Here is a 27,099-nt window from a genome sequence, read left to right on the forward strand (position 1 = left end):
TAGATGGATTAATAGAACAAGTCCCACACACTGCTAGAAGCCCAATATTTTTTCAGAGGTAGATGCAGAAAAAAAATATATTCAGTTTGCAACCTGATGGAGGTCAGTATAGATGGACTAATAGAGAAAGTCCCACACACTGCTAGAAGGCCAAATATTTTTTCAGAGCTAGATGCAGACAAAAAATGATTTTTAATTTGCAACCTGATGGAGGTCAGTATAGATGGACTAATAGAGAAAGTCCGACACACTGCTAGAAGCCCAAATATTTTTTCAGAGGTAGATGCAGAAAAAAATATATTCAGTTTGCAACCTGATGGAGGTCAGTATAGATGGACTAATAGAGAAAGTCCCACACACTGCTAGAAGGCCAAATATTTTTTCAGAGCTGGATGCAGATAAAAATTATTTTTAATTTGCAACCTGATGGAGGTCAGTATAGATGGACTAATAGAACAAGTCCCACACACTGCTAGAAGGCCAAATATTTTTTCAGAGGTAGATGCAGAAAAAAATTATATTCAGTTTGCAACCTGATGGAGGTCTGTATAGATGGATTAATAGAACAAGTCCCACACACAGCTAGAAGCCCAATATTTTTTCAGAGGTAGATGCAGAAAAAAAATATATTCAGTTTGCAACCTGATGGAGGTCAGTATAGATGGACTAATAGAGAAAGTCCCACACACTGCTAGAAGGCCAAATATTTTTTCAGAGCTAGATGCAGAAAAAAATTATATTCAGTTTGCAACCTGATGGAGGTCAGTATAGATGGACTAATAGAACAAGTCCCACACACTGCTAGAAGCCCAAATATTTTTTCAGAGCTAGATGCAGAAAAAAATTATATTCAATTTGCAACCTGATGGAGGTCAGTATAGATGGACTAATAGAATGATGCTATGCCCAAAAGATTTTACTTCACTAGGTGCAGTAAAAAAATTGGTATTCTATACACAGGTGGTATATCTTGCAACACAGATAGGCTGCTCCACTGACTAACACACTCTGCAATAGGCCAAAAAGGATTAGCTTTGCTAGATTCAGCCAAATGCTGTGAAAAAAACTTGCACAGCACTGGCACAGACCTGCCTGGCAAAAACTGATAGGAACTGATGTAACCTAGTCCTGAAAAGGACTGCAATTACAATTAGTCTTTACTCCCACAATCTATCTATTTAAGAGCACAGACCTGCCTGATAAAAGTCGTAGGAAATGCTGTAACCTAGTCCTTAAAAGGACTGCAATCACAACTATTCCCTACTCCCAAGCTATCTGTAGATTTGTGCGAAAATTGGCTTGAAATTAACAAGGTATAGCGCACACAGCAACAGCGGTGCCGTCTAACACGCAGCTGCAGCAGTGAGAAAATGGTGGCGACAGGGAAAATGGCTTGGTCTTATAGGGCAAGGACATGTGACATACACTGCCAATGACACATGCCCTTGCTTGTGTGAAAAAAGCACTTCGCTCCGTGTGTGCGCTGCTGATAGGCTGACAGATTGCACCTCCCCACTGTAAATGCGGGAAAGAGAAAAAAAAATGGAGATCTTCATTATTCCTGCAGAGATCCATCCCCTGCCCCTCCCCCCACCCCGCTGTACACTCAAACTGCATATTAACATTAATTTTCATCATTACTGAGAAAAAATCCAGTTATGATTTTGGTGCACGAACAGTTATCGAACATAACCTCGAACAGCCGAATTTTTCTCAAATTGTTCGTGTTCGCCGAACGGCTCGAACACCGCCCAAAACAGCTCGAATTTGAGATTGGCGAACAGTTCGAGTAGAACAACGCTCATCTCTAGCCAAGACAGGCTCTCTTCGCCTCTCGTCTCTGGCTGGTGGCTCTCCTACTGCCACACTTCCTCTTAGGTGCAGTGCAACTGTCTGTCCCTGCTCCACTCTGGGACACGTCTCAGTGCTGAGACAGGCCATCCAGTTCTCTCTAACCCTGCCCCCAGCACCAGCTTTTATAGGGGCAGCCTGCTCCCCCTACTGGCCTGAGACAGGAGGCATTGCATGCTAATGTTCCCCTGACTAGAGAACCTCCCCCTTGCTCTCAGACACAGCTTTAATACATTTTGTGGCATCCAGGCCAGGGTGACACACTTCCCTCCAGGCTTTTTCTTCCTTAAAGAATAATTTTGCCACTGCACCTATACTCAGTCAACATGATGTTTCTCAACCTTTTATTGTGGAGGTTGTTGAGTTGGATGTCGGGGTTGGGGCTGTGTTGTCTCAGGGTTCGTCCCCTGGTAAATGGCGTCCATGCACCTTCTTTTCTAAAAAATTGTCTTCGGCTGAGAGAAATTATGACATGGGTAATAGGTAACTTTTGGCGATCAAATTGGCATTCGAGGAGTGGCGACATTGGTTGGAGGGGGCTGTCCATCCTATTACTATTATTACTGACCATAAGAACCTGTCATATCTCCAGTCAGCTAAGCGTCTCAACCGTAGGCAAGCCAGATGGTCCCTGTTTTTTTACTAGGTTCAATTTTGTTGTCATTTTTCGTCCATAGGTCAAAAATGTCAAGGCTGATGCTTTGTTCTGGAGCTTCCGTGGTGGTGGTGACCATGAGAACCCTGCCTCGATATTACAGAAAGAGGTAATCATTTCGGCACTTTGTCCTGAACTGGAGGGCAAGATTTTGGAGGCACAGGGGGATGCCCCTGCTTCCTGCCCTTAAGGAAAGTTATTTGTATCATCTGATCTGCGCCGCAAAGTAATTAAGGAACATCATAACTCTGTGCTTGCTGGGCATCCAGGTGGTAAGGCAACTGCGGACCTCTTCTCATCGTTTTTGGTGGCCAGGGTTGCATCGGAATGTGATTGAACACGTGGCTGCTTGTATTTGCACGCGTTCTAAGGTTTTGCATACCCGTCCGTCTGGTACTCTTCTTCTGCTACCTATCCCTAGTAGGCCATGGACACACTTGTGCATGGATTTTATTACTGACCTATCCAATTCTGCAGGCAAAGCGTTTGGTGGTAGTAGATAGGTTCAGTAAATGGTTCACTTCGTGGCATTGCCTGCACTTCCAAATGCCAAGACACTTGCTCAGTTGTTCATAAATGAGATTGTGAAGCTTCATGGGGTTCCCTCCGATGTGGTGTCAGATAGAGGGATCCAGTTTATTTCCAAGTTCTGGAAGGCATTCTGTTCTCGACTGGGGGTGCAGCTGTCCTTTTCCTCTGCTTTCCACCCTCAGTCGAATGGTCTGACTGAGCATGTCAATCAGAACTTGGAGACCTACCTCAGGTGTTTCATCTCTGAAAATCAGGAGGATTGGGCATCCTACTTACCGCTGGCAGAATTTGCCGTTAATAATCATCGGCAAGAATCCACTGGCAGGTCATCGTTCTTCAGTGCATACGGTTATCACCCACAGTTTGGTACCTTTAGTGGGGGGTGAGCTTCAGGAGTTTCTGAGGAGGAACAGTTTGCTTTGTCGCTCTCCTCGGTATGGCAGGGTGTTCTGAGTAATTTAAAAATTATGGGAGACAGGTATAAACATATGGTTTGCAGAAAACCCTTGACAGGTCCGGACCTGAATGTGAATGACTTTGTGTGGTTGTCTACCAGGAATATAAGGTTGAAAGTTCCTTCTTGGAAGCTGGGACCTAGGTTTATTGGTCTCTATAAATTAACCGCCGTCATTAACCCAGCAGCGTTTCGTCTTGAACTTCCTCAGGTCCTTAAGGTCCACAATGTGTTCCACAGGTCCTTACTCAAAAAGTATGTGGAACCTCTTGAGCCCTCACCTCTACCACCACCCCCAGTAATGGTTGATGGTAATATGAAGTTCCATATTTCGAGGATTGTAGATTCTCGTCTCAGTCATTCTCTAAAATACTTGGTGCACTGAAAAGGCTATGGTCCAGAGGACAGGATATGTGTTTCAGCATCAGAGGCGAACGTTCCCAGATTGGTTCGCTCATTTCACACCTCTTTTTCTGAGAAACCCTGTCCTGAGTGTCCAGAGGCCACTCGTAGGGGTGGAGGGGGGTACTGTCACAAGGGTATCATAGGTGACAGACAGTTTCCCTGCAGTTGGTTGCAGGAAGTCTCTATGTTTGACATTACAGACATCATCTTAGATGAGAGGCTGTCTCTAGGACCTAGTGGCTACCTCCCTGGCTAATTCACTCCCTGGCCTGGGTGTATAAATACCTGGTGTGTCTGAGAGGGACGTGCTGGCTATATTCGTTACTACTTCTGAGGCTTTAGCAAGAGCAGTACTTTGTCCTCTCTGGAGCTTGAGGGCGTGTGCACATTTGGAGTCATCTAAAGCTAAGCAATACCCCCCTGTCTGTCTACCCTTGTTGTCTATAGAGTTTAGTGGAGATTGACTAGTGCTCATTTCCTTACTTCCCTAGCCTTAGCCATACGCCAGGGAAAGTCAGGACGAAGCACGCGTGTGGCGATTGGTGCAGAGCCAATATAGGGAATGTAGTTGAGACAGGGTGACACTAGACCAGACTAGGAGGTCTCCACCCCCCCCCCCCTTACCCTAGTGTCTGGGCTTCCTTTCCCTCTTCCCTCTGTGTTGCACTTAGTCTTTCCCACACCTTTCGTGACAATGGTCTATTGGATGCAGCCAAAACAGAGCAGGTCGCCATGGTGTCCGCTCCATACTAGGGGCTTAAAAAAGATGTCCACGATACTGGCACAGTGGAGCAAATGTCAGTTCAGAAAAATCTTCAAGACAATTGTCTTGGCCTTATACGTTAAACTCCTTAAAAATGGCCATGAAGCCTGTCCAATTTAAAAATATGTTAAGTGTTAAAAAAATGGAGCTGGTCCTATACTTTGAGCTGCTTCAAAATTGCCCCCGCGCCTGCACAATAGAATATAATGAACTAGAATAGACAATGAAATCTAAAAAATTTCAAAGGGACCTTCAGAATTATCAAACTCACAAGGTATACAGGTGCTATAACAGCCATGCAAAGGAACCATGCTTATCCAGAACATCCTCACTTTTGTCGGTATCTTCCAACATCAGCAACACTGGGGTACCAGAAAGCCAATACACATGCTTAGCAAGACAAAGAACACAAAAGGGAGGACACCAGGAATTACCAAATTACAAACCCATTTGGGCCAGGCTGGAGGGACCTAAATTTGATGCGGGGCATCACAATGTATGTAATGGTGGCATGAGATCAGTTGCCCAAAGTCATTTAAGCCCTTAAAAAACACCAGATTTTCAAATTTGTGAAAATTGGCTATTTGCCCACTTTGATGCCAGTTCTCATGCCTATAACCCATTTGGGCCAGGCTGAAGTGACCCGAATTTGATATGGGCCATCACTATCTGTGTATTGTTGGTGTGAGATCAATGGCCCAAAGTCATTTAACCCGTGAAAAATACTAGTTACTTATTCAAATCATCAAAATCAACTGTCTGCCCACGTTGATGCCAGTTCTGATACCCAGAACCCATTTGGGCCAGGTTTGAGTGACCTGAATTAGATGTGGAGCAGCACTATCTGTGTATTGGTGGGTTGAGATCAGTGGCCCAAAGTCATTTAACCCTTTCAATAATGCCCTTCTGTGCCCACTTTGATGCCCATTTTTGTGCCAGTTATATAATTTTTTAAGCTTTTTTTTAAGTGTATTCACATCAGGACACCTCGCTGCATTGTATTTTATTATTGTGACGTTTTACTTTTGTTGTTAAACTTGTAGAAAACACAGAAAAAAAATTGCCGAATAAGAAACCAACTTGAGCATCATGAGCCCATGAGAGTTAAGGTGTTTTTGATGCACATTCCACACAGTCTACTGTACAGCCATACACGGCATGACCCGACACAAACTTCAGCTCATCGAATGCACATCACTGCTTATATACTCTGGGCACCCGGTCATGTGATCTCCTAACTCCTCCCACCCATGTGTGACATCACCACAGGTCCTGTAAGCACAGTACAGCCATATATCCAGTGTGCGGGTCTGCAGGCAGCGGAGGTAAGAGGAGATTCACTGTTACCGGGGGCAGTGGCCAGTATCCCCTTCACGAGCGACCTGTTTTGGATCTTAATTACTAAGATTTTTTTTAAAAATTGCAATCAGAGAAAAAGAACTTTGTACTTTAAATAATCTGTATGTATACTGTATTAACTGTATATGTATTGAGTGTATATCAGGGCTGTGGAGTCGGAGTTGCTGTCCAGTTTGATGGAGTCGGTATAAAATGGACTGACTCCGACTCCTAAAATATATAATAAATTGGGTACAGTCAGATAATATGAAAAATGATCCAGCGTATCCGGCTATACACTTAAATAAAACATAGCTTTTATTGAGCCATTAAAAAATGCTGCTACCCTTATAATAAATCTTGGTGCACACAAGGATCACAAGTAGCTCGACCTACGCGTTTTGACATCCAGTCTTAATCATGGTCTGTCTGACCTGTGGACTAGTGATTAGGTAAGTTGTAATTAAATATAATAGTTATCATGTGCACAATAGTCTCTGAGGTCAGTATGATTAGCATAGACAAAAGTGACATAAAAACGTTGGTCACTAGTGATGGGCGAGCACTAAAATGCTCGGGTACTCGTTGCTCTGGTCGAGCACATTGGAATGCTCGGGTGCTCGACCCGAGCAACGTACCCAATGTAAGTCTATGGGAAACTCGAGCATTTTTCAGGCGACTCCCCCCGGGCGGTCTGCAGAGGGCCTAAAAATTGCCCAAATCGATGGGAACAGTTCTCAAATGACATGGGAACAGCATGGGGAAGACCCCCTGGAAGCATTTCTGACTCCCAGGTCACTGCTGTCAACAACGTTGTCAGAGGTATTACGCCACTTTTACGGACTCACAATAAAACATACAAAAACGAAACCAAAATGGATTTTTGCTGGGAAATATGTTAAGGAACATCCTTTCCAGGGTAATGACTTGTATATGAAACAAAATAAATAACCAAAAACAAAAGTGCTCCTCCACACCTTGGGCTGTGTTCACACATAGCGTTTTTGATGCGTTTTTTCACTTTTGCATTGCTTTCAACCGTGACAAATGCATTCACCAGAAAATGTCATTTTAACATTTTACAACCTTATCTGGCCATGTGGTGTGTGAGATATCATCAGACACATCGTGTTTCATTTATGAAGGAGGGACTCTGAAAGTCACAAAGCCTATTTTTATAGGGCCATCAGGCGGCCTTTACTATTCTTAAAGGGCCAGCAGTTGGCCCTCACTATTCTTAGAGAGCCATCAGCCGGCTCTGTTTTATTGTTCCCATTACTAAAGAGTGGGTCTCCTATACTGTTATTGCGTATGCAGTGAGTGCCAGGGCTGCCCAAAATTTGGACGCACCCCAATACCACTTTGAAAATTTGGATGCACCCCAATACCCATTTGAAGAGACTTAGAGGAGGGCCTCCTGAAAACAATGTTCCCATTATTAGGAAGTAGGTCTCCCATTATGTTTGCCTATGCAGTGAATGCAAGGGTTGCCAAAAATTTGGAGGCACTCCAATGCCCCTTGGAAGAGACGTGGAGGTCAGAGGGCCTCCTGAAAACAATGTTCCCATTATTAGGAAGTGGGTCTCCCATTGTGTTTGCCTATGCAGTGAATGCAAGAGTTGCCAAAAATTTGAGGCATTCCAATGCCCCTTGGAAAAGACGTGGAGGTCAGAGGGCCTCCTGAAAACAATGTTCCCATTATTAGGAAGTGGGTCTCCCATTGTGTTTGCCTATGCACGGAATGCAATGGTTGTAAAAAATTGGGAGGCACTCCAATGCCCCTTGGAAGAGACGTGGAGGAGGGCTTCATAAAAAAATGTTCCCATTAGAAATGCGCGGACCTCCTATACTTGTAATGCCCATGCACTAAGTGTATGGGCTGACAAACATTTACCCCTGGGGAGTATACATGAACATACTGTATAAATTATTTTTTTTTACGGGCATCATAAACACCCTTTAAAAAAATTACCACAGTCACCCTGGTGATATGGTTGTGGAGGATGAGGAGAAGGAGTAGGACAGAGCAAATAACCAAAATCAGGAAGCGTATACCCATATCTGGGTGTGAAAAGGTGCATGGGAATACACCTTCCAAGAAAAAACACTGGATTTGAGTTTATGTTACGCTGCTATCATTCGGTGGTGTTGAGAAATCTGGCCCAATCCAGCCCTTGTTCATTTTTATAAGAGTCAGCCTGTCGGCATTTTCAGTTGACAGGCGGATGCGCTTATCAGTTATAATTCCACCAGCGGCACTAAAAACCCGCTCTGATAAAACGCTTGTGGCAGGGCAGGCCAGGACCTCCAAAGCATAGAGAGCCAGTTCATTCCACGTATCCAGCTTGGATACCCAATAATTATAAGGCACAGAGGAATCACGGAGGACTTTGGTACAGTCGGCAAGGTACTCCCTCAGCATCTTCCAAAACTTTGCACTCCTTGTGAGAGTACCTCGCGCCTCAGGGCTTGTGTGATGGGGGGGGGCTGAGATAATTCTCCCAGAAATTTGACAGCGTTCCCCTACCTCTGCTGGATTGAAGTTGTGTCTCTCTCGCCTGTACTCCTTGGTTGTCCAACGAAGTGTGACCTCTGCCGCCAACGTTTTCAGATGGGAATTTTTTTAATAGTTCCGCAACAAGGGTCTTCTGGTACTGCCCCATTTTTGTAGACCTGTCACCCAAAACTTTGAGAACGCGAGGGTCATGGGAAAGGCAGCGTAACATAAACTCAGCCATGTGTGCCAGACTACTAACAGGCAAGACTTCCGTGTCCTCACCAAGAGGATGACTGACCATGCTCTCCTCCTCTTCCTCTCTGTCCTCTGGCCATCCACGCTGAACAGATGGTATGACAGCTGTGCAGGTAGTACCGTCTATAGCGCATGAAACTAGCTCCTGTTCTTCCACCTCTTCCTCATTGTCCCCCAATCCACGTTGGGATGAGATGAGGCTCGGCTGTGTGTAATCACCCTGTAAGGATCCTTGCTCCATCTCATCGTGCTCCACCTGCAATGCATCCTCTTTGATTGTGAGCAGAGAGCATTTCAGAAGACAGAGAAGCGGGATGGTGTCGCTAATTATGGCGTCATCGCCGCTCACCATCTTTGTGCAGTCCTCAAAGTTTCGGAGGATGGTACATATGTCTGACATCCATGTCCACTCCTGAGGTCTTATATGTGGAATCTGAACTGAATACCGATGGCCTTGTTGATGCTGATACTCAACAACTGCCCTTTTCTGCTCACAAATCCTTCCCAACATCTGCAGTGTAGAGTTCCAACGTGTGGGGACATCACACACCAGTCTGTAAGCTGTAAGCTGCAAACGCTGCTGAAACACGGCAAGTGTGGCGGAAGCTGTAGGTGACTTTCTAAAATGGGCAGACGGGCGGCGTACTTTAAGAATCAAATCAGGCAGCTCCGGGTAGTATTTGAGAAACTGCTGAACCACGAGGTTAAGCACATGGGCCAGGCATGGTAGGTGTGAGCTCACCTCACCTCAGAGCCGCCACCAGGCTCCGGCCATTGTCACACACGACCATGCCTGGCTGTAGGTTCAGTGGTGTGAGCCACAGATCTGCCTGCTCTTTCAGAGCGGTTCACAATTCTTCAGCATTGTGTGGTTTGTCACCTAAGCATATTAGCTTCAGCACAGCCTGTTGCCGCTTAGCCGATGCAATGCTGCAGTGCTTCCAGCTTGTGACTGATGTGGTCATTTTGGAGATGAAGGCTGAAGAGGAGGAGGAGGCTGAGGAGGATGAGGTGCAGGAGGTGTAGACCGTGGGGGCAACCCTGATTGACCTAGGGCCCGCAATCCTTGACATCGGGAGGACGTGTTCCGTCCCAAGGTTCGACTGGGTCCCGGCTTCCACTATGTTAACCCAGTATGCCGTCAGCGAGATGTACCGTCCCTGCCCACAAGCACTTGTCCACGTGTCCGTGGTTAGGTGGACTTTCCCGGTAACTGCGTTATTGAGGGCACGGCTAATGTTTTAGGACACGTGCTTGTGTAATGCGGGGACTGCACACCGGGAGAAATAGTGTCGGCTGGGGACCGAGTACCGAGGGACGGCCGCCGCCATCAGGTTGCGGAATGCTTCCGTCTCCACGAGCCTAAAAGGCAACATTTCGAGCGCAATCAGTCGTGAAATGTGAGAATTTAGTAGTGTGGCCTATGGGGCGTTGGCTGTGTATTTGCGATTGCGTTCCAAGGACTGGGGTATGGACAACTGAACGCTGCGCTGGGACAAAGACGTGGACGTGCTTTCTGATGCTGCTACTTGAGAGTGTGCAACGACAGGTGCAGGACAGGAGGCATCTTCGCATGCACCATGGACAGGGGATTGGCTTGCATGCACAACAGCGGAAGAAGCAATGGTGCCACCCGCAGACACTGTTCCTGGTCCCTGGGATTCGGCCCACAAAGTCAGGTGCTTTTACTGCCATGTGCCTGATCATGCTGGTGGTGGTCAGGCTAGTCGTTTTGCCACCCCTGCTGATGCTGGCCTCGCAAGTGGTGCAAATGGCCTTTTTGGGGTTATCGGCAGAGTCTTTAAAAAACAACCAGACTCGGGAAGATGTAACAGTTGTACTGGCAACTTCCTTCGTGTTGTTGTTACGGGGAACGGTTGCCTGCCTTCTGTCTGCGGCCACCACATTGCTTCTTCCTGCTTGTTGGGGTGCTCTGCTTCCCTCTCCCTGTGTGCTGCTCTCCTCGCTCTGCATGTCCTCCTGCCAGGTTGGGTCAGTTACTATATCATCCACCACCTCGTCTTCCACTTCCACACCCTGGTCCTCCTCCTGACTTTCTGGCAATTGTGTCTCATCATTGTTCACCTCTTGTGACACTTTCCCACCCTCACCTTGGTGTGACCGTAGCTGCTCAAATATTTGGGCATCGCTACATGGGATCTCCTCTTGCCTCGCTTCAAGTGGACCGGGCAAGAGGCCCGAATCTATGAATGGAAAAGTGAACAGCTCTTCAGAGTGTCCAAGTGTGGGATCATTTGTCTCCGGGCACTCGGCATGGTGGGAGGAAGGAGGATCAGGGTGAGGAATATGGAGTCAAGACTCACGGCTACTGAGACTTGACCATGTGGAAGACAGGGTGGTGGTGGTGGCTAAGTGACTGGAAGCATTATCTGCTATCCAACCAACAACCTTTTGTCACTGCTCTGGGTTCAATAGTGGTGTGCTGCAGGACCCCTAAGAATTGGGACAGGAAGGTCGGGCGAGAAGATGTGGGTGTTTGTTGTGGCACAATTTCAGCTTGCCCACGTCCTTGGCCTCGGCCTCTGCATGCACCATCACCATCACGTCCAGTTCCCCATCCCTTGCCACGTGCGTTGCCCATTTTAAATAGAGGACAATATCTTCCACGCTCACTACAAATGACTGAATTTGGAGCGAACTTATATGTGATCCGTGTGACGGAGAAACCACAGTTTTAAATATTTGGCCTGTAGGTAACGATTTTGAACAGCAATCTGCTGTCAATTGCTTCACTGACACACTGAAACAAATTTTTAATGGTGGTCAGAAATGGCAGTATTTTCTGAAAACGTATATGTGATCTGTGTGATGAAGAAAACACAGTTATAAATACCTGGCCTGTAGGTAACTATTTTGAATATCAATCTGGTGTCAATTGCTTCACTGACACACTGCTTTTTAATGAAGGTCCGAAATGGCAGTATTTTCTGAAAATGTACAACCCCTGGCAAAAATTATGGAATCACTCGGAGTATGTTCATTCAGTTGTTTAATGTTGTTGAAAAAAAGCAGATCACAGACATGGCACAAAACTAAAGTAATTTCAAATGGCAACTTTATGGCTTTAAGAAACACTAAAAGAAATCAAGATAAAAAAATGTGGTACTCAGTAAGGGTAATTTTTTTCATACCAAGCAGAGGGAAAAAAATATGGAATCACTCAATTCTGAGGAAAAAATTATGGAATCATCAAAAACAAACACACAAAAGAACACTACAATACATCACTAGTATTTTGTTGCACCACCTCTGGCTTTAATAACAGCTTGCAGTCTCTGAGGCATGGACTTAATGAGTGACAAACAGTACTCTTCATCAATCTGGCTCCAACTTTCTCTGATTGCTGTTGCCAGATCAGCTTTGCAGGTTGGAGCCTTGTCATGGACCATTTTCTTCAATTTCCACCAAAGATTTTCAATTGGATTGAGATCCAGACTATTTGCAGGCCATGACTGACCTTATGTGTCTTCTTTCTAGGAATGTTTTCACAGTTTTTACTCTATGGCAGGATGCATTATCATCATCTTGAAAAATGATGTCATCATCCCCAAACATCCTTTCAATTGATGGGATAAGAAAACTGTCCAAAATATCAATGTAAACTTTGGCATTTATTGAAGATGTAATGACAGCCATCTCCCCAGTGCCTTTACCTGACATGCAGCCCCATATCATCAATGACTGTGGAAATTTGCATGTTCTCTTCATGCAGTCATCTTTATAAATCTCATTGGAACGGCACCAAACAAAAGTTCCAGCATCACCTTGCCCAATGCAGATTCATGGTTCATCATTGAATATGACTTTCGTTCAGTCATCCACAGTCTACGATTGCTTTTCCTTAGCCCATTGTAACCTTGTTTTTTTCTGTTTAGGTGTTAATGATGGCTTTTGTTTAACTTTTCTGTATGTAAATCCCATTTCCTTTAGGCGGTTTCTTACAGTTCTGTCACAGACATTGACTCCAGTTTCCTCCCATTCATTCCTCATTTGTTTTGTTGTTCATTTCCTGTTTTGGAGACCTATTGCATTAAGTTTCCGGTCTTGACGCTTTGATGTCTTCCTTGGTCTACCAGTATGTTTGCCTTTAACAACCTTCCCATGTTGTTTGTATTTGGTCCAGATTTTAGACACAGCTGACTGTGAACAACCAACATCTTTTGCAACATTGCGTGATGATTTACCTTCTTTTAAGAGTTTGATAATCCTCTCCTTTGTTTCAATTGACATCTTTCGTGTTGGAGCCAAGATTCATGTCAGTCCACTTGGTACAACAGCTCTCCAAGGTGTTATCACTCCTTTTTAGATGCAGACTAACGAGCAGATCTAATTTGATGCAGGTGTTAGTTTTGCAAATGAAAATTTACAGGGTGATTCCATAATGTTTTCCTCAGAATTGAGTGGATCCATACTTTTTTCCCTCTGCATGGTCTGGAAAAAAATACCCTTACCGAGTACCACATTTTTTATCTTGATTTCTTTTAGTGTTTCTTAAAGCCATAAAGTTGCCATTTGAAATTACTTTAGTTTTGTGCCATGTCTGTGATGCTTTTTTTCAACAACATTAAACAACTGAATGAACATCCTCCGAGCTCGGTGATTCCATAATTTTTGCCAGGGGTTGTATATGTGATCCGTGTGATGGAGAAAACAGAGTTTTAAATACCCGGCCTGTAGGTAACTATTTTGAACAGCAATCTGGTGTCAATTGCTTCACTGACACACTGAAATTTTTTTTAATGGAGGTCAGAAATGGCAGTATTTTCTGAAAATGTATATGTGATCTGTGTGACGGAGAAAACACAGTTTTAAATATCTGGCCTGTAGGTAACTATTTTGAACAGCAAACCACTGTCAAAAACTTCGCTGACACAGTGAAAAAAAATTTGAATGGAGGCCAAAAATGGCAGTATTTTCTGAAAACGTATATGTGATCCGTGTGACGAAGGAAACACAGTTTTAAATAGCTGAAATTTTAGCACTGTAATATGGTAAGGACCTGGCTGTATTCTGCAGTGCCAACAAGCAAATGGCGCAGAAAAACGGTGTTCTCTGGATTGCTTTTTAAGCAAATAATAAGGATTAAGATCCAAGAAAAAATATTCCTGGCCCCTGAGATCTGGGCCTTTGTATAGAAATATCTAACAGCAGCTGAAGGCAGAACTGGAATGGAGCCTCTTGTGCTATATGCACTGCAGTCTGCTATATACCCTGCCTGCCTATATACACTGCCTGCCTGATATCTCTGCAGATGGATTAGTCCTCAGAAGGACTGTTTGTTGAGATGGATATGTGTCATGTACGTGTTTTCTCCCTACACTACCTAATACACAAGCAAATCTCTCCCTAGCTCAGCAGCAGCTCTCCCTACACTGTCTGATCTGGAGTGACTGTGACAAGCATGGCGGCGCCTGGTCTGATATAGACCTGATGATGCTGTGCGGCCAGCCAATCACTGTAATGCCACAACCAACATGGCTACAGCATTACAATGAGTGGCAGGCAATCCCTGCATGTTGATTGGCGCTCTAAAGAGCGCCAAACATGCAGGGAGGGGACCCGAGCTCATGCCGAGCAACCCCGGAAATACTCGGCGAGCTCCGAGCACCTCGAGTACTGAGATGCTCGGGCGAGTACCGAGTACTTGCGAGTATGCTCGCTCATCACTATTAGTCACACATCCATTGCTATCTTCTAAAATTAATATCGTTAACATGTAAAAAAATAAAAATATTTGTGACAGAAATATATGATTAATATAAAAACCATGTCCAAGCTGTAAACTATACTGTCATTAATATTGTAATATTAGATGCTGCCTAAGATTCAATCCGAAGGGTACTCGAGTTTCTAACCTAAAAATCCAAGATGATTCCCTATTTAGAAGTTTACGTCTGCGGTCTCTCTTTCTCCCCCTCCTCCCCCCAGATAAGGTATATACACTTTTTCTATGTCCTGAAATTTAAGTTCCAAAACTTCCCCTTTATGGAACGTTCGGAAATGCTTTGACATTGCTGAAATATTAGTAGCCAAGAGATTAACCGCATCAGATATGTGTCTTCTAATTCATACTTTTAATGGGCCCATAGTACAACCAATGTATTGGATCTTACATGTCATACATTCAACAAGTTATATAACCCAGGGCATGCTGCAATTAATAAAATCATGTATTTTGTACATACGATTATTATGTAGTGAAGAAAAAGGTATCCTCCGTCACTGCGTGAGAACAAAATTGCACAGATAAATATGCGTTTGATATGGAGGTCAGTAAAGTCTGTGATAGATTGGCAAAAAGAGGTTATTGTAGCATCGGCATCTCTGCCTCCTGCCTGGCAGAGACGCCGTTCCCCTCACCGTCGCGGTCCCGGTCCGGCGTTGTCCTGTTCCTTTGCTGCTAAGGCGCGCACTGGGCGCAGCTTCCCGGGCACTTTGCTTAGGGCGCACTCCCTCCCTCTTAAAGGGGCCGTGCGCGCCTGTGTAAGGTTGTTGTTTGTGTGCTAACACTCTCCTCAGCCCTCAGGTTCCTTGCCTGCCAGTCTGTCTAACAGTCCTGCCCGCCAGCCTGCCTACCCGGAGCACCTGCCAGTTAACCGCTGTGCCCGCCTGCCTGCCTACCCGGAGCACCTGCCAGTTAACCGCTGTGCCCGCCTGCCTGCCAACCCGGAGCACCTGCCAGTTACCTGCAGTACCCGCCTGCTCATTTACCCGGAGTACCTGTCTGTCTATCTGCCGTACCCGCCTGCTTGTCTACCCGGATCATCCGCCAGCCTTCCTGCCGTGCTCATCCGCTGTACTAGTCAGCTTCTGTCATTTGACCCATGGGAGTCCCCTGCTCTCACACAAGGTCGGTCCCAGAGTGGCACCTGGTTCACCTGCCCGGTCCCTCCTTGGTTCACGGAGTCGACTAAGCCACCGTGTGACCTGGGTTGGTCCGAGTAGGCACTTAGTTATGCCCCTCTGGTCCCTCCTTGCATCAAAGCACAGAGGTTCCACCACCCGGACCCGTAACAGTTATCCTGACTGGAATCTTAAGAAAGCATACAAAGTGTTATCAAATTTAAAAGTACGGATTAAAGACACATAATTCATTTGCATTTTATCGCATGAAATAAGTATTTGATACAATAGAAAAACAAAACGTAATATTTGGTACAGAAATATTTGTCTGCAATTACAGAGGTCAGACCTTTCCTGTAGTTCTTGACCAAGTTTGCATACACTGCAGCAGGGATTTTGGCCCACTCCTCCATACAGATCTTCTCCAGATCTTTCAGGTTTCAGGGCTGTCACTGGGCAACATTAAGTTTCAGCTCCCTGCAAAGATTTTCTATTGGGTTCAGGGCTGGAGACTGGCTAGGCCTCTCCAGGACCTTGAAATGCTTTTTACGGAGCCAACTCCTTAGTTGCCCTGGCTGTGTGTTTCGGGGCATTGTCATGCTGTAAGACCATCCACGACCCATTCTTCAATTATCTTACTAAGGAAAGGAGGCTGTTGGCCAAAATCTCGCGATGACTCCATCCTCCCTTCAGTACGGTGCAGTCGTCCTGTACCCTTTGCAGAAAAGCACCCTCAAAGTATGATGTTTCCCCCACCATGCTTTATGGTTGGGACGGTGTTCTTGGAGTTGTATAAGTCCTTCTTCTTCCTCCAAATTTGGCGAGTAGAGTTGATACCAAAAAGTTCCATTTTGGTCTCATCTGACCACATGACCTTCTCCCATGACTCCTCTGGATCATCCATATGGTCAGTGGTGAGCTTCAAATGGGCCTGGAAATGTGCTGGCGTGAGTAAGGGGACTTTGCGTGCCCTGCAGGATTTTAATCCATGATGGTGTAGTGTATTACTAACGGTAATGTTTGAGAATGTGGTCCCAGCTCTCTTCAGCCCATTGACCAGGTCCTCCCGTATAGTTCTGAGCTGATTTCTGACCTTTCTCAGAATCATCCTTACCCCACGAGGCGAGACCCTGCATGGAGCCCCTGATCGAGGAAGATTGACAGTCATTTTGTGTTTCTTCCATTTTCTAATAATTGTGCCAACAGTTGTTTCCTTCTTACCAAGCTGCTTGCCTAGTGTCCTTTAGGCCATCCCAGCCTTGTGCAGGTCTACAATTTTGTTGCAGGTGTCCTTAGATAGCTCTTTGGTCTTGGCGATGATGGAGAAGTTAGAGTGTACTTGATTGATTGTGTGGACAGGTGTCTTTTATACAGGTAACGAGTTCAAACAGGTGCAATTAATACAGGTAATGAGTGCAGAGTAGGAGGGCTTCTTAACCTCTTTACCCCTGAAGGTGGTTTGCACATTAATGACCAGGACAATTTTTCCATTCTGACCACTGTCATTTTATGGGGTAATAACTCTGGAATGCTTCAATGGATCCCACTGATTCTTAGATTGTTTTTTTTTTTTCGTGACATATTGCACTTCATGATAGTGGTAAAATATATTCAATATGACTTGCTTAACTTTGTGAAAAAATCGGAAATTTGGCAAAAAATTTGAAGATTTTGCAATTTTCAAACTTTGAATTTTCATGCCCTTAATTCAGAGAGATATGTCACACAAAATAGTTTTTAAATAACATTTCCCACATGTCTACTTTACATCAGCACAATTTTGCATCCAAATTTTTTTTTTAAATTATAAGGGTTAAAAGTTGACCAGCGATTTCTCATTTTTCCAACAAAATTAACAAAACCATTTTTTTAGGGACCGCATCACATTTGCAATGACTTTGAGGGGCCTTTATGATAGAAAATACCCAAAAGTGACACCATTCTAAAAACTGCACCCTTCAAGGTGCTCACAACCACATTCAAGAAATTTATTAACCCTTCAGGTGCGTCACAGAAATTTTTGGAATGCGGACACAATGAAAATTTATCATTTTTTCACAATTTTACTTTAGACCCAATTTTTTTATTTTTGCAAGAGTAACAGGATAAAATGGACCCCAAATTTTTTTGTTCAATTTCTCCTGAGCACGCCGATATCCCATATGTGGGGAAAAAACACTGTTTGGGCACACGGAAGGGCTCGGAAGGGCAGGAGCGCCATTTGACTTTTTGAATGTAAAATTTGCTTGAATAATTTGCGAACGCCATGTCGCGTTTGGGGAGCCCCCAATGTGCCTAAACAGTGGAAACCCCCCACAAGTGACACCATTTTGGAAACTAGACCCCTCAAGGAACTTATCTAGATGTGTGGTGAGCACCTTGAGCCTCCAGGTGCTGCACAGAAGTTTATAACATTGAGCCATAAAAATACAATTTTCCCTTTTTTCCCACAAAAATGTTTTTCAGTCCCCAATTTTGAATTTTTTAAGGGTAATAGGAGAAATTGCACCATAACATTTGGTAGTAAGCTGATACACCATAATGTTGGGAAAACCACTGTTTGGGCGCACGGCAGGGTTCATAAGGGAATGAGCTCCATTTGACTTTTTGAATGTAAAATTTGCTTGAATAATTATCGGAAACCACCCACAAGTGACCCCATTTTGGAAACTAGACCCCTCAAGGAACTTATCTAGATGTGTGGTGTGCACCCTGAACCCCCAGGTGCTTCACAGAAGTTTATAACGTAGAGCGGTGAAAATAAAAAAAATCTAACTTTTTCCACAAAAATAATCTTTTAGTCACAAATTTTCACAAGAGTAAGAGGAGAAAATGGACCCCCAAAACTGTTGTGCAATTTCTCCTGAGTACGCCGATACAACATATGTGGGAAAAAACACTGCTTGGACGCACGGCAGGGTTCAGAAGGGGAGGAGCACTGTGTGACTTTTTCAATGCTAAATTGGCTGGAATCAAGAGCGGATGCCATGTTGCATTTGGAGAGCCCCTGATGTGCCTAAATAGTGGAAACCCCCCACAAGTGACCCCATTTTGGAAACTACACCCCTCAAGGATTTAAGGGGTATAGTGAACATTTTGAACCCAGAGGTACGACACAGAATTTGATAACATTAGGTCATCATATTGAATAAGTTGTCATTAGTCTTCAGCGCAAGTGCTCGTTACTTGAGTTTGAATCGAGTACTCGGGTATGCTCGAGTGACATGCTCGAGTCCTCGTCCTGCATGTTTCACGTTGTTAGACACCCAAAAAAAAAGCATGCGGGGATTGCCCGTGCATGGCAGGCAATCCCTGCGGTGTGTTTTTTGGCTGTATGACAGCCGTGAAACATATGGAGTGCAGACTTGAACATGTCACTCAAGCACCCTCAATACTCGGTGCATACCCAAGCACCCGATGCAAACTCAAATAGCGAGCACTTGCGCTCAACACTAGTTGCCATATCGTCATTATTTTCTTTACTCTTTTTTACTTTTTTTTAATTTATTTTCTTTACTTTTGAAAAAATCCCAATCCGAACCCCACCTTTTACACTAAACCTAACCCGATCCTAACCCTACCCCTAACCTAACCCTAACTCTACCCCAACCCTACCCTTAACCCTACCCCTAACCATAAATTTCAGAGATTTACACGGAAGCCCCGGTGTAAGGGCTCAGCGCAGAGTGCTGGATAATTGTGAGCCGAGCCTTACCTTGATCTTTGGGAGGCAGAATGAACAAATCAGCAGCAGGTGAAGAATTGGTTTTATTTATTTTTTGCGCTGTTCCTCGTGCGTTTTAAGTGATTAGACAACTTTATTCTTTGGGTCGGTGCGATTACAGCGATACCAGATTCATATCATATTCATATTCATTCATATTTATGTTTGGCAGCTGTCACACACTAAAAGACGCTTTTTTTTGCCAAGACTAGCTTTTGCAATCATTTTTCCATATTTCAGTTGACAGAGTCATGTAAGGGCTTGTATTTTGCTGGACAAGTTGACATTTTAATTGGTACCATTTTCGGGCACGTGACATTTTTTGATTGCTTTCTATTACGATTTTTGGAAGACAGAATAAACAAAAAACAATTCAGGAATTGTTTTTTTTTATACCGTTCCGTTTGTGTGGTAAAATTGATAAGGCAGCATTATTCTTCGGGTTAGTACTTTTACAATGGTACCGCATTTATAAAGTTTTATTTATGTTTTGGCGCTTTTACACAATAAAAACAACAATTTTTTTTTGCATCATTTTATTCTGAGAGCTATAACTTTTTTATTTTTCGGCTGATGAAGCTGTATGGCAGCTTGTTTTTTTTTATTTACATTCGTCTTTTTGATTGCATTTTATTCCATTTTTTGTTTGGAGGTATGATGATAAAGCATAGTTTTTTGCTTCGTTTTTTTTTTTTACCGTTTTCACTAAAGACGTTTTATAGTGGGACAGTTTTATAGGTCATATCGTTCCGGATGCGGTGATACCAAATATGTGTACTTTTATTGCTTTTTTTGTTTTTTTTTCATAATAATATTTATTTACTGGTACAGTATATTTTTATTTTTTTGGATTATGTTTTAATTTTTTTAAAATATATTTTTCCATTTTTTTTTTTTTACTTTTTTTACTTTCTGACACTTTAACACTTTGTCCCACTATGGGACTTTCATTTTTTGCAGCCTGATCGCTTGTATAGCATAGAGATGCAGCAGCAACCCTGTGCTATGCAGGCTGTCAGCTCTGCACAGGCACAAGTTAAGATAGATCATGAGCAGTGCACAATCTATCTTAACTTCCTGATGCCTGGTGACCCGGATGTCGTTATGGCAATGATCAAGGTAAGAGGGGCTCTCTTACCTCTGCCTGCTCCCCATCCCCATCCCCATCCCGCGCTGCTGCTACACTGTGTGCCGGCTATTAAGGAGAGTGAATATTCAGTGCTCCCCACGCCCATGGGCGTGGTGAGCACTGAATATTCATTTTCTTTAGCAGCGGGTATAGTGTAGGCTGCAGCAGGCAGCTGCTGCCTCCTGTGCCCCACTCTTCCACCGCTACCGCTCTCCCCACACCACTCCCCATAGTATATATATATATATACCCCCCGCAATCGGACTATAACACACAGGCCCCACTTTCCTCCAAAATTTTGGAGGAAAAAAGTGTGTCTTATAGTACGAAAAATACGGTGTGTATTGTGTTTGTGTATATACAGTATATGTATTGTGTGTATGTACAGTATATGTATTGTGTGGATATACAGTATATGTTGTGACAGAGTCACTGGTGATATATGTGAAGGGAGATATGTTTCAATGCGGCTACTAGCTTCACTGAACTAAACCTACAAATTTCCACCAGCATGTTATGTGTTAGGGGTTAAACCACCATTTTAAAAGGGAGTGGGTTTTTGTGAATGACATTGAGAAGAGTGGGAAGTCATTCACCATATCTCCACCTCAGGGTGTGGCTGGGGAAGTTAAATGCTCAGTCACTGTTTTTTTATCTCTGGTGTGGTCTGGAAGTGGAGAAGGAAGTCTCCAGACTGTGTGTGGAAGCCAGAGAGCTCCACAGAAGGAATTTGTGGTGAAACCTTTATGTGCTACCCAGAGCGAGGGAAACCCTCGCTCGCCTATGGACTGTACTATACTTTATCTTTTTGTTTTTCGTTATCCCGGAGACAACGTGTTTATTTTGTGGAACCCTGCTAAGGTTTATGCCATATATTAATCAAAACCTGCAGAAAGTTAAATTGAGATGTGTTTCCTGTGTCTGCCTCTGTGAGAGCCGAGCAAGTCACTTTACCACCATGTGCTATATGTGTGTATATTCAGTATATGTATGTATTTTTAGGTTCTTCATGCTATAATATAACATTTGCGGCTGCTAAATTTCAAAAGATTCACTCGTCTTTATTATTAGGTTAAAGAGGTCCAGGATTCTGTTATTAAATGTCTGCGCTTAGGGTAGGTCATCAGTGTCTGATAGTTGGGAACCCAGCAGCCCCACTGATCAGCTTCTATTAAAGAGAATGTGATCTGAACTCCTGTACCTGAGAACGGCCACTACACGGTCTACGGAGCTGTGCTGTTCTGGCTCTATACACTGTGTAAATCCTGCAACTGGGGGGAAAAAAATATCACAATACAAGAAAGAAAATGACTTAAAAAAATGCAATTTTTTTACAAGTATTTCTGATCACGGTCTCGCCTTTTATACAAGTCCTCTGTTTACTGTTCTTTCCTCGCTTCCAAAACTGCCTCCAAAAGAACCTGAAAGTAGAAACGCACCCCAAATGTTAATTATTTGTAGTATTTTGAAGGTTTATATGATTTTTCATGTGCTCATCTTCTTTCCATACAGCTCCGCTGATATTTTCTATATAGGATAATTTTCTTGACGGACCCATCGATAATGTATGAAGCCCGGGACAAGATGGCAGAGAGGATATTACACCTCACCCTAGAGATCCTCTTCTGGATTACTGGAGAGGTGATGTGGCGTCATCAGAATTTCTCACATCATTCCCATCTTTGGTAATAACATGTCTGTAGTGATATCTATTACTGTGTCTCTCCATAAACAGGATTACATAGTGGTGAAGAAGACCTCTAGTGAGCACTGTCAGGCTCCTGAGTCTGAGGAACAGGGAGGAACCCTTAGGCCAATCACACACCCTGGGATACATGAGGACATCAATGACCAGAAGATCCTAGAACTGACCTACAAGATGATTGAGCTGCTGACTGGAGAGGTGACACTGCTGGGAATGCTGGGACATTACACAGTAACGCTATGAAGGGATCGGGGGATGACGGTATCATTGTATGTGTCAGGTTCCTCTAAGGTGTCAGGACGTCACCGTCTACTTCTCCATGGAGGAGTGGGAGTATCTAGAAGGACACAAGGATCGGTACAAGAACGTGATGATGGAGGACCACCGGCCCCGCACATCACCAGGTAATAGACAGGACTAAATACACGTGGCCTATAATTATCTGTATGTAAAGAATGAATTCAGTCCCTGTATGTGTTTCCTACAGTTCTATCCAGTAATTGGACAACACAGGAGAGCTGTCCCCGTCCTCCTCTTCCTCTGGATCATCAGGTAAATGGAGACGGAGTCCATGAAATTTTCCCTATGAAGTATGAAGATCTTGTTGAAAGTTCAGTCTTGTTTCATCCAACAAGGTTCACGCAATCACAACTATTTCACAACAGAATATAACTTCACCATTATATCCATAAAATACAATGGTTGATTCCCCAACCACCATAAGTAATTCACCCAACACCTTAAATATCCTTCATCACATCTCTCTACAATGTCATGCACAGATATTCGCATGACATAAAAAGTACGCGAGGTAAGATAAAACTCAAACGTATAAACACACATGGCGTAAACTGCTTTGAAAAGGTTTTGGTGTTTTTATGCCAGTTTCTCACAGCTTTTGCCAAAATTGGTGGAGCTGGGACAGGATGTGGGCACACCGGGGATGTAACACCACAGCTCGTCTAAATCATGGTGAGCTGTAACATTCCTTAGTCCAGAAATCTTACTCCAGTCAGGGGCTGGAGTAAAATTTCTGGGATAGCACTGGGAGGTTCACGCCACTCATCAGATTTTCCCTCATCACACACCCCCTCAACAAGACTGGTGAGAAAAATGGTGCATGTGGTTCATGAATTTTGAGCAAAATCAGAAAAGCTTTTTATTTTTGTCTCTGATCTTTTTTTTTTTTAGTGCAAAAAGACCCATTTTCTGCTAAAATTTGTGGTGGGGATAGTTCATGAGTTCAGATGTACAGAAAAAGACTCGAGGAGAGGAGTGGTATAAATTTGGGCAAAAATTTTGTGAATTTTTAAAAAGTCACAAATGATAAAAAAGCCAAAAACATCTGGAAACTCCAAACCGTGACCACAATGACGAACATAAAAAAAGCAGGGGTGGCACGGTGGCTCAGTGGTTAGCACTGCAGTCTTGCAGCGCTGGGGTCCTGGGTTCAAATTCCACCAAGGACAACATCTGCAAGGAGTTTGTATGTTCTCCCCTTGTTTGCGTGGGTTTCCTCCGGGCTCTCCGGTTTCCTCCCACACTCCAAAGACACACTGATAGGGAATCTAGATTGTGAGCCCCAATGGGGACAGTGACGATAATGTATGTAAAGCGCTGCAGAATATGTTAGCGCTATATAAAAATAAAGATTATTAAAGCAAAAAAACAGGCAAACACATAACATAGCCTTTAAAAAAAAGTTGCAAAATAAAAAAAATAAGGCACGGGTGAAAAACACCAAAAACTAGAAAACAAGAGGCTGAAATGCAATAGTAAAATGGGTTCGTGATCTGCTAATCCTCATGACAAAATCTGTGGCCTGGGAAAAAAAAGTAATTAAAAAATAGAGTAAAGGCACTCGCATTGCCCAAACTTTGATGACAAAAAAAAAAAATGGCGTCTCCAATTTTCTTTTGACTGCTACATTGTTTTTTAATCAGGATGAAGATCTGAACCTTAATAATGCCCCAGACATAATAATAAAAGTAGAGGAGATGGATGTCTGGGGAGAGGAGGGGTGTAAAGAGGAGATTCTTACAGATAACCGCTCCGGTGAGTACTAAAAACAGATTACAATCGATTCTATCACTGGCTACAACAATTGTGTAACATTTATTAAAGGGAACCTGTCAGTAGAATTTCAGTGGAGGAGCTGACTCCCTTTTACTACAGGACTTTTTAATAAATTATATAAATTTATAATTTTCTAATGTGCTTGAGTTCAATCAGCCAGAACATGATAAAACGCAGCAAAAACATGCGTATGGCAAAAAAGCATTTTTTTACATATATTCACTAACGTGTTGGGTAACGACATCAGAACTGTTGAAAATAAGGATTTCTTGTTAAATAAGATGCAAGTAACTTAAAAGATGCCATGATTTTCCTTGTTCTTTATTGAAATATGCAAATTATAGATTTAGACTGAAGGCAGAAAAAGATGGAAATAAGGTGTAGAGAAACAATTGTGAAACAAAGCAGAATATCTGTCACATCTTAGATTCCTTCCTTTTAGGAAGTGAGGAGCCATTGCGTCTTCCTGGCTTTTCCATTATTATGTTCTGGTATCTCTTCAGACCATTAACATAATAAATGTGTATTCACATCAACCCTTACCAGTCCCATCACCTATCACTTGGATAAGTCAACGATGTCACCACATAAAGTGACACAACCTCATTTTTTTAAAACTAGAATGTATCAAAATAAGAAGTACAAAAAGGTTGATAAAATGATATGGTTATATTACTCAAAGATAGTAATAAGTTTTATTCTTGGCAGATGACTTAGCTAGGATCTCGGAGAAACATCTAATATCTACAGATTTTAAAGAAGAAGATTCTGATATCACTCAATATACACATGAAGAATGTAGAGTTTTTCCAGATAAAGCCTCAGCCCTTCACAGGAAAGATCTACAATGGAAGCCTTTCGAACAGGTCCTATCGCCTCATTTGTCACAAACTGTTAAAGAAAATGAAATTCACATTGTGGATCAATCTCACAGATCTCACAAAGGAGAGAAGCCATTTGTTTGTTCAGAATGTGGAAAATGTTTTCGCCATAAATCATATCTTGTTATACACGAGAGAATTCACACAGGGGAGAAGCCGTATTCATGTTCAGAATGTGGGAAATGTTTTATCCAGAAATCGCATCTTGATAAACATGAAAAAAGTCACACAGGGGAGAAGCCATTTTTATGTTCCGAATGTGGGAAATGTTTTAACCACAAAACAAATCTTGTTTTGCATCAGAGAATTCACACAGGGGAGAAGCCATATTCATGTTTAGAATGTGGGAAATGTTTTACAGATCAATCAAATCTCGGTAAGCATCAGAGAAGTCACAAAGGGGAGAAGCCATATTCATGCTTAGAATGTTGGAAATGCTTTATCCAAAAATCTGATCTTCTTATACATCAGAGAACTCACACAGGGGAGAAGCCATTTTCATGCCCAGAATGCGGAAAATGTTTTACTGATCAATCAAATCTTATTAAACATGAGAGAAGTCACAAAGAGAAGAAGCCTTTTTCATGTTCCCAATGTGGAAAATATTTTAACCAAAAAGCACATTATATAATACATGAGAGAAGTCACACAGGGGAGAAGCCATTTTCATGTTCAGAATGTGGGAAATATTTTAATCAGAAATCGCATCTTACTACACATCAGAGAAGTCACACAGGGGAGAAGCCATTTTCATGTTCTGAATGTGGGAAATGTTTTACACGGAAATCAATTCTTCTTAAACATCAAAAAACTCACATGGGGAAGTAGCAGTTTTGTTTTTTCAATAATAAAACATTTACAGTCACAATAAAGCTAAATGTACAAGAGAAAAGAGACAGAAATTGAAAACTAAATGCTGATTGTCAAATGCATGAAATTTTGAATACATTTCGGTTACCCAAAAAGCAAACAGAATCGGGATAACACCCCTACATATCAACCACGTGCGTAGAATATGTCACATTATTATATTGTATTTGCATCTCAAAACTCAAAATTTTTATTATTATTAAAATGTATATGTTTTTGTTTGGGCTGGTCTTCCTTTGCATTGAGGGAGAGCTAATGGGCATTTTACGTAGAGTAAAAGGAGAATTACACCATAGATCCTAGATATTCTTCAGTGTGGTAGGAAATAGTGTTGTAAACAATTATTCCATATGAAATTGTTGAATAAACTACAGAATGTGGCAATTTAAAGATACTACTATACATCAATCACTGCTCTAGTTTTGCTTGCTTGGAAAATAGTCTTGAGGAGTCGTAACTGGGTAAGATGTTGTCACTACTCCTCGTTAAGAAGACCCAACAGCAGGGGCATAATGATCTCAGTCGTAAAAGGTGCGAATGCGACCGTCCCAGTGAGGGAGGAGGGCCCGCCGACCCCAGCATCTACTTCAGCTGGATGTTCATCTGAGGACGTACATTCAGCTCAATGTTTTGCAGGGAAGGGACCCTCTGGTTCCCTGCGCTGCAATACACACTATCGACAATCAGAGGCTGGGAGAGGCGTCGGCGTGCCAGATGTCAGCTGCCGACATCAGATGTTGGCCTCTGATTAGTTGCCGGAGTGTATTTCAGATCAGGGAGCTGGAGCGTCCATGCGGTGCAATACATTTCAGCTGAATGTATGTCCTCAGACACACATCCAGCTGATGTAAGCCGCTTCCTGCACGGATTTGGAAGAGGACGATGAAGAGGAAGCCACATGTCGAAGGAGCGGAGGAAGATGAGAAGAATTTTTTTTTAGATGTAGAACGGGGACATATATACCAGAAAGGTGCCCAGGATGGGGGACATATATACCAAGAAGGGGGACATATATACCTGGATGGAGCACAGGTATACCAGGATGGGGGAGACATATACCATCGTGGGTAGGCGAGTAAAATTGTTTATTTTTTTATGCAT

General features: G+C 43.1%; 1 protein-coding gene across 1 annotated transcript; it reads left to right on the forward strand.

Annotated features, from left to right (window-relative positions):
• The first annotated feature begins 5,909 nt into the window (after positions 1–5,909).
• On the forward strand, positions 5,910–27,099 carry LOC141273217 (uncharacterized). Its single transcript, XM_073684787.1, has 7 exons — positions 5,910–5,984; positions 21,979–22,107; positions 22,202–22,369; positions 22,452–22,575; positions 22,659–22,723; positions 24,115–24,226; positions 24,956–27,099. Exons 2-7 carry the CDS (start codon positions 22,030–22,032, stop codon positions 25,954–25,956), a joined length of 1,548 nt encoding a protein of 515 aa, XP_073540888.1. The 5' UTR covers positions 5,910–5,984; positions 21,979–22,029; the 3' UTR covers positions 25,957–27,099.

This window comes from Phyllobates terribilis, unplaced genomic scaffold (genome assembly GCF_046119375.1).
Source record: "Phyllobates terribilis strain yellow unplaced genomic scaffold, ASM4611937v1 Scaffold_5__5_contigs__length_657084704, whole genome shotgun sequence".
Classification (NCBI taxonomy): domain Eukaryota; kingdom Metazoa; phylum Chordata; class Amphibia; order Anura; family Dendrobatidae; genus Phyllobates; species Phyllobates terribilis.

Bases quoted from the DNA above. Each gene is read 5' to 3' on its own strand.
- LOC141273217 (XM_073684787.1), top strand. From the start codon at position 22,030: ATGTATGAAGCCCGGGACAAGATGGCAGAGAGGATATTACACCTCACC. The intron at 22,370-22,451 runs GTGACACTGCTG...TGTATGTGTCAG, and splicing joins TTGAGCTGCTGACTGGAGAG to GTTCCTCTAAGGTGTCAGGA. The intron at 24,227-24,955 runs GTGAGTACTAAA...TATTCTTGGCAG, and splicing joins TCTTACAGATAACCGCTCCG to ATGACTTAGCTAGGATCTCG.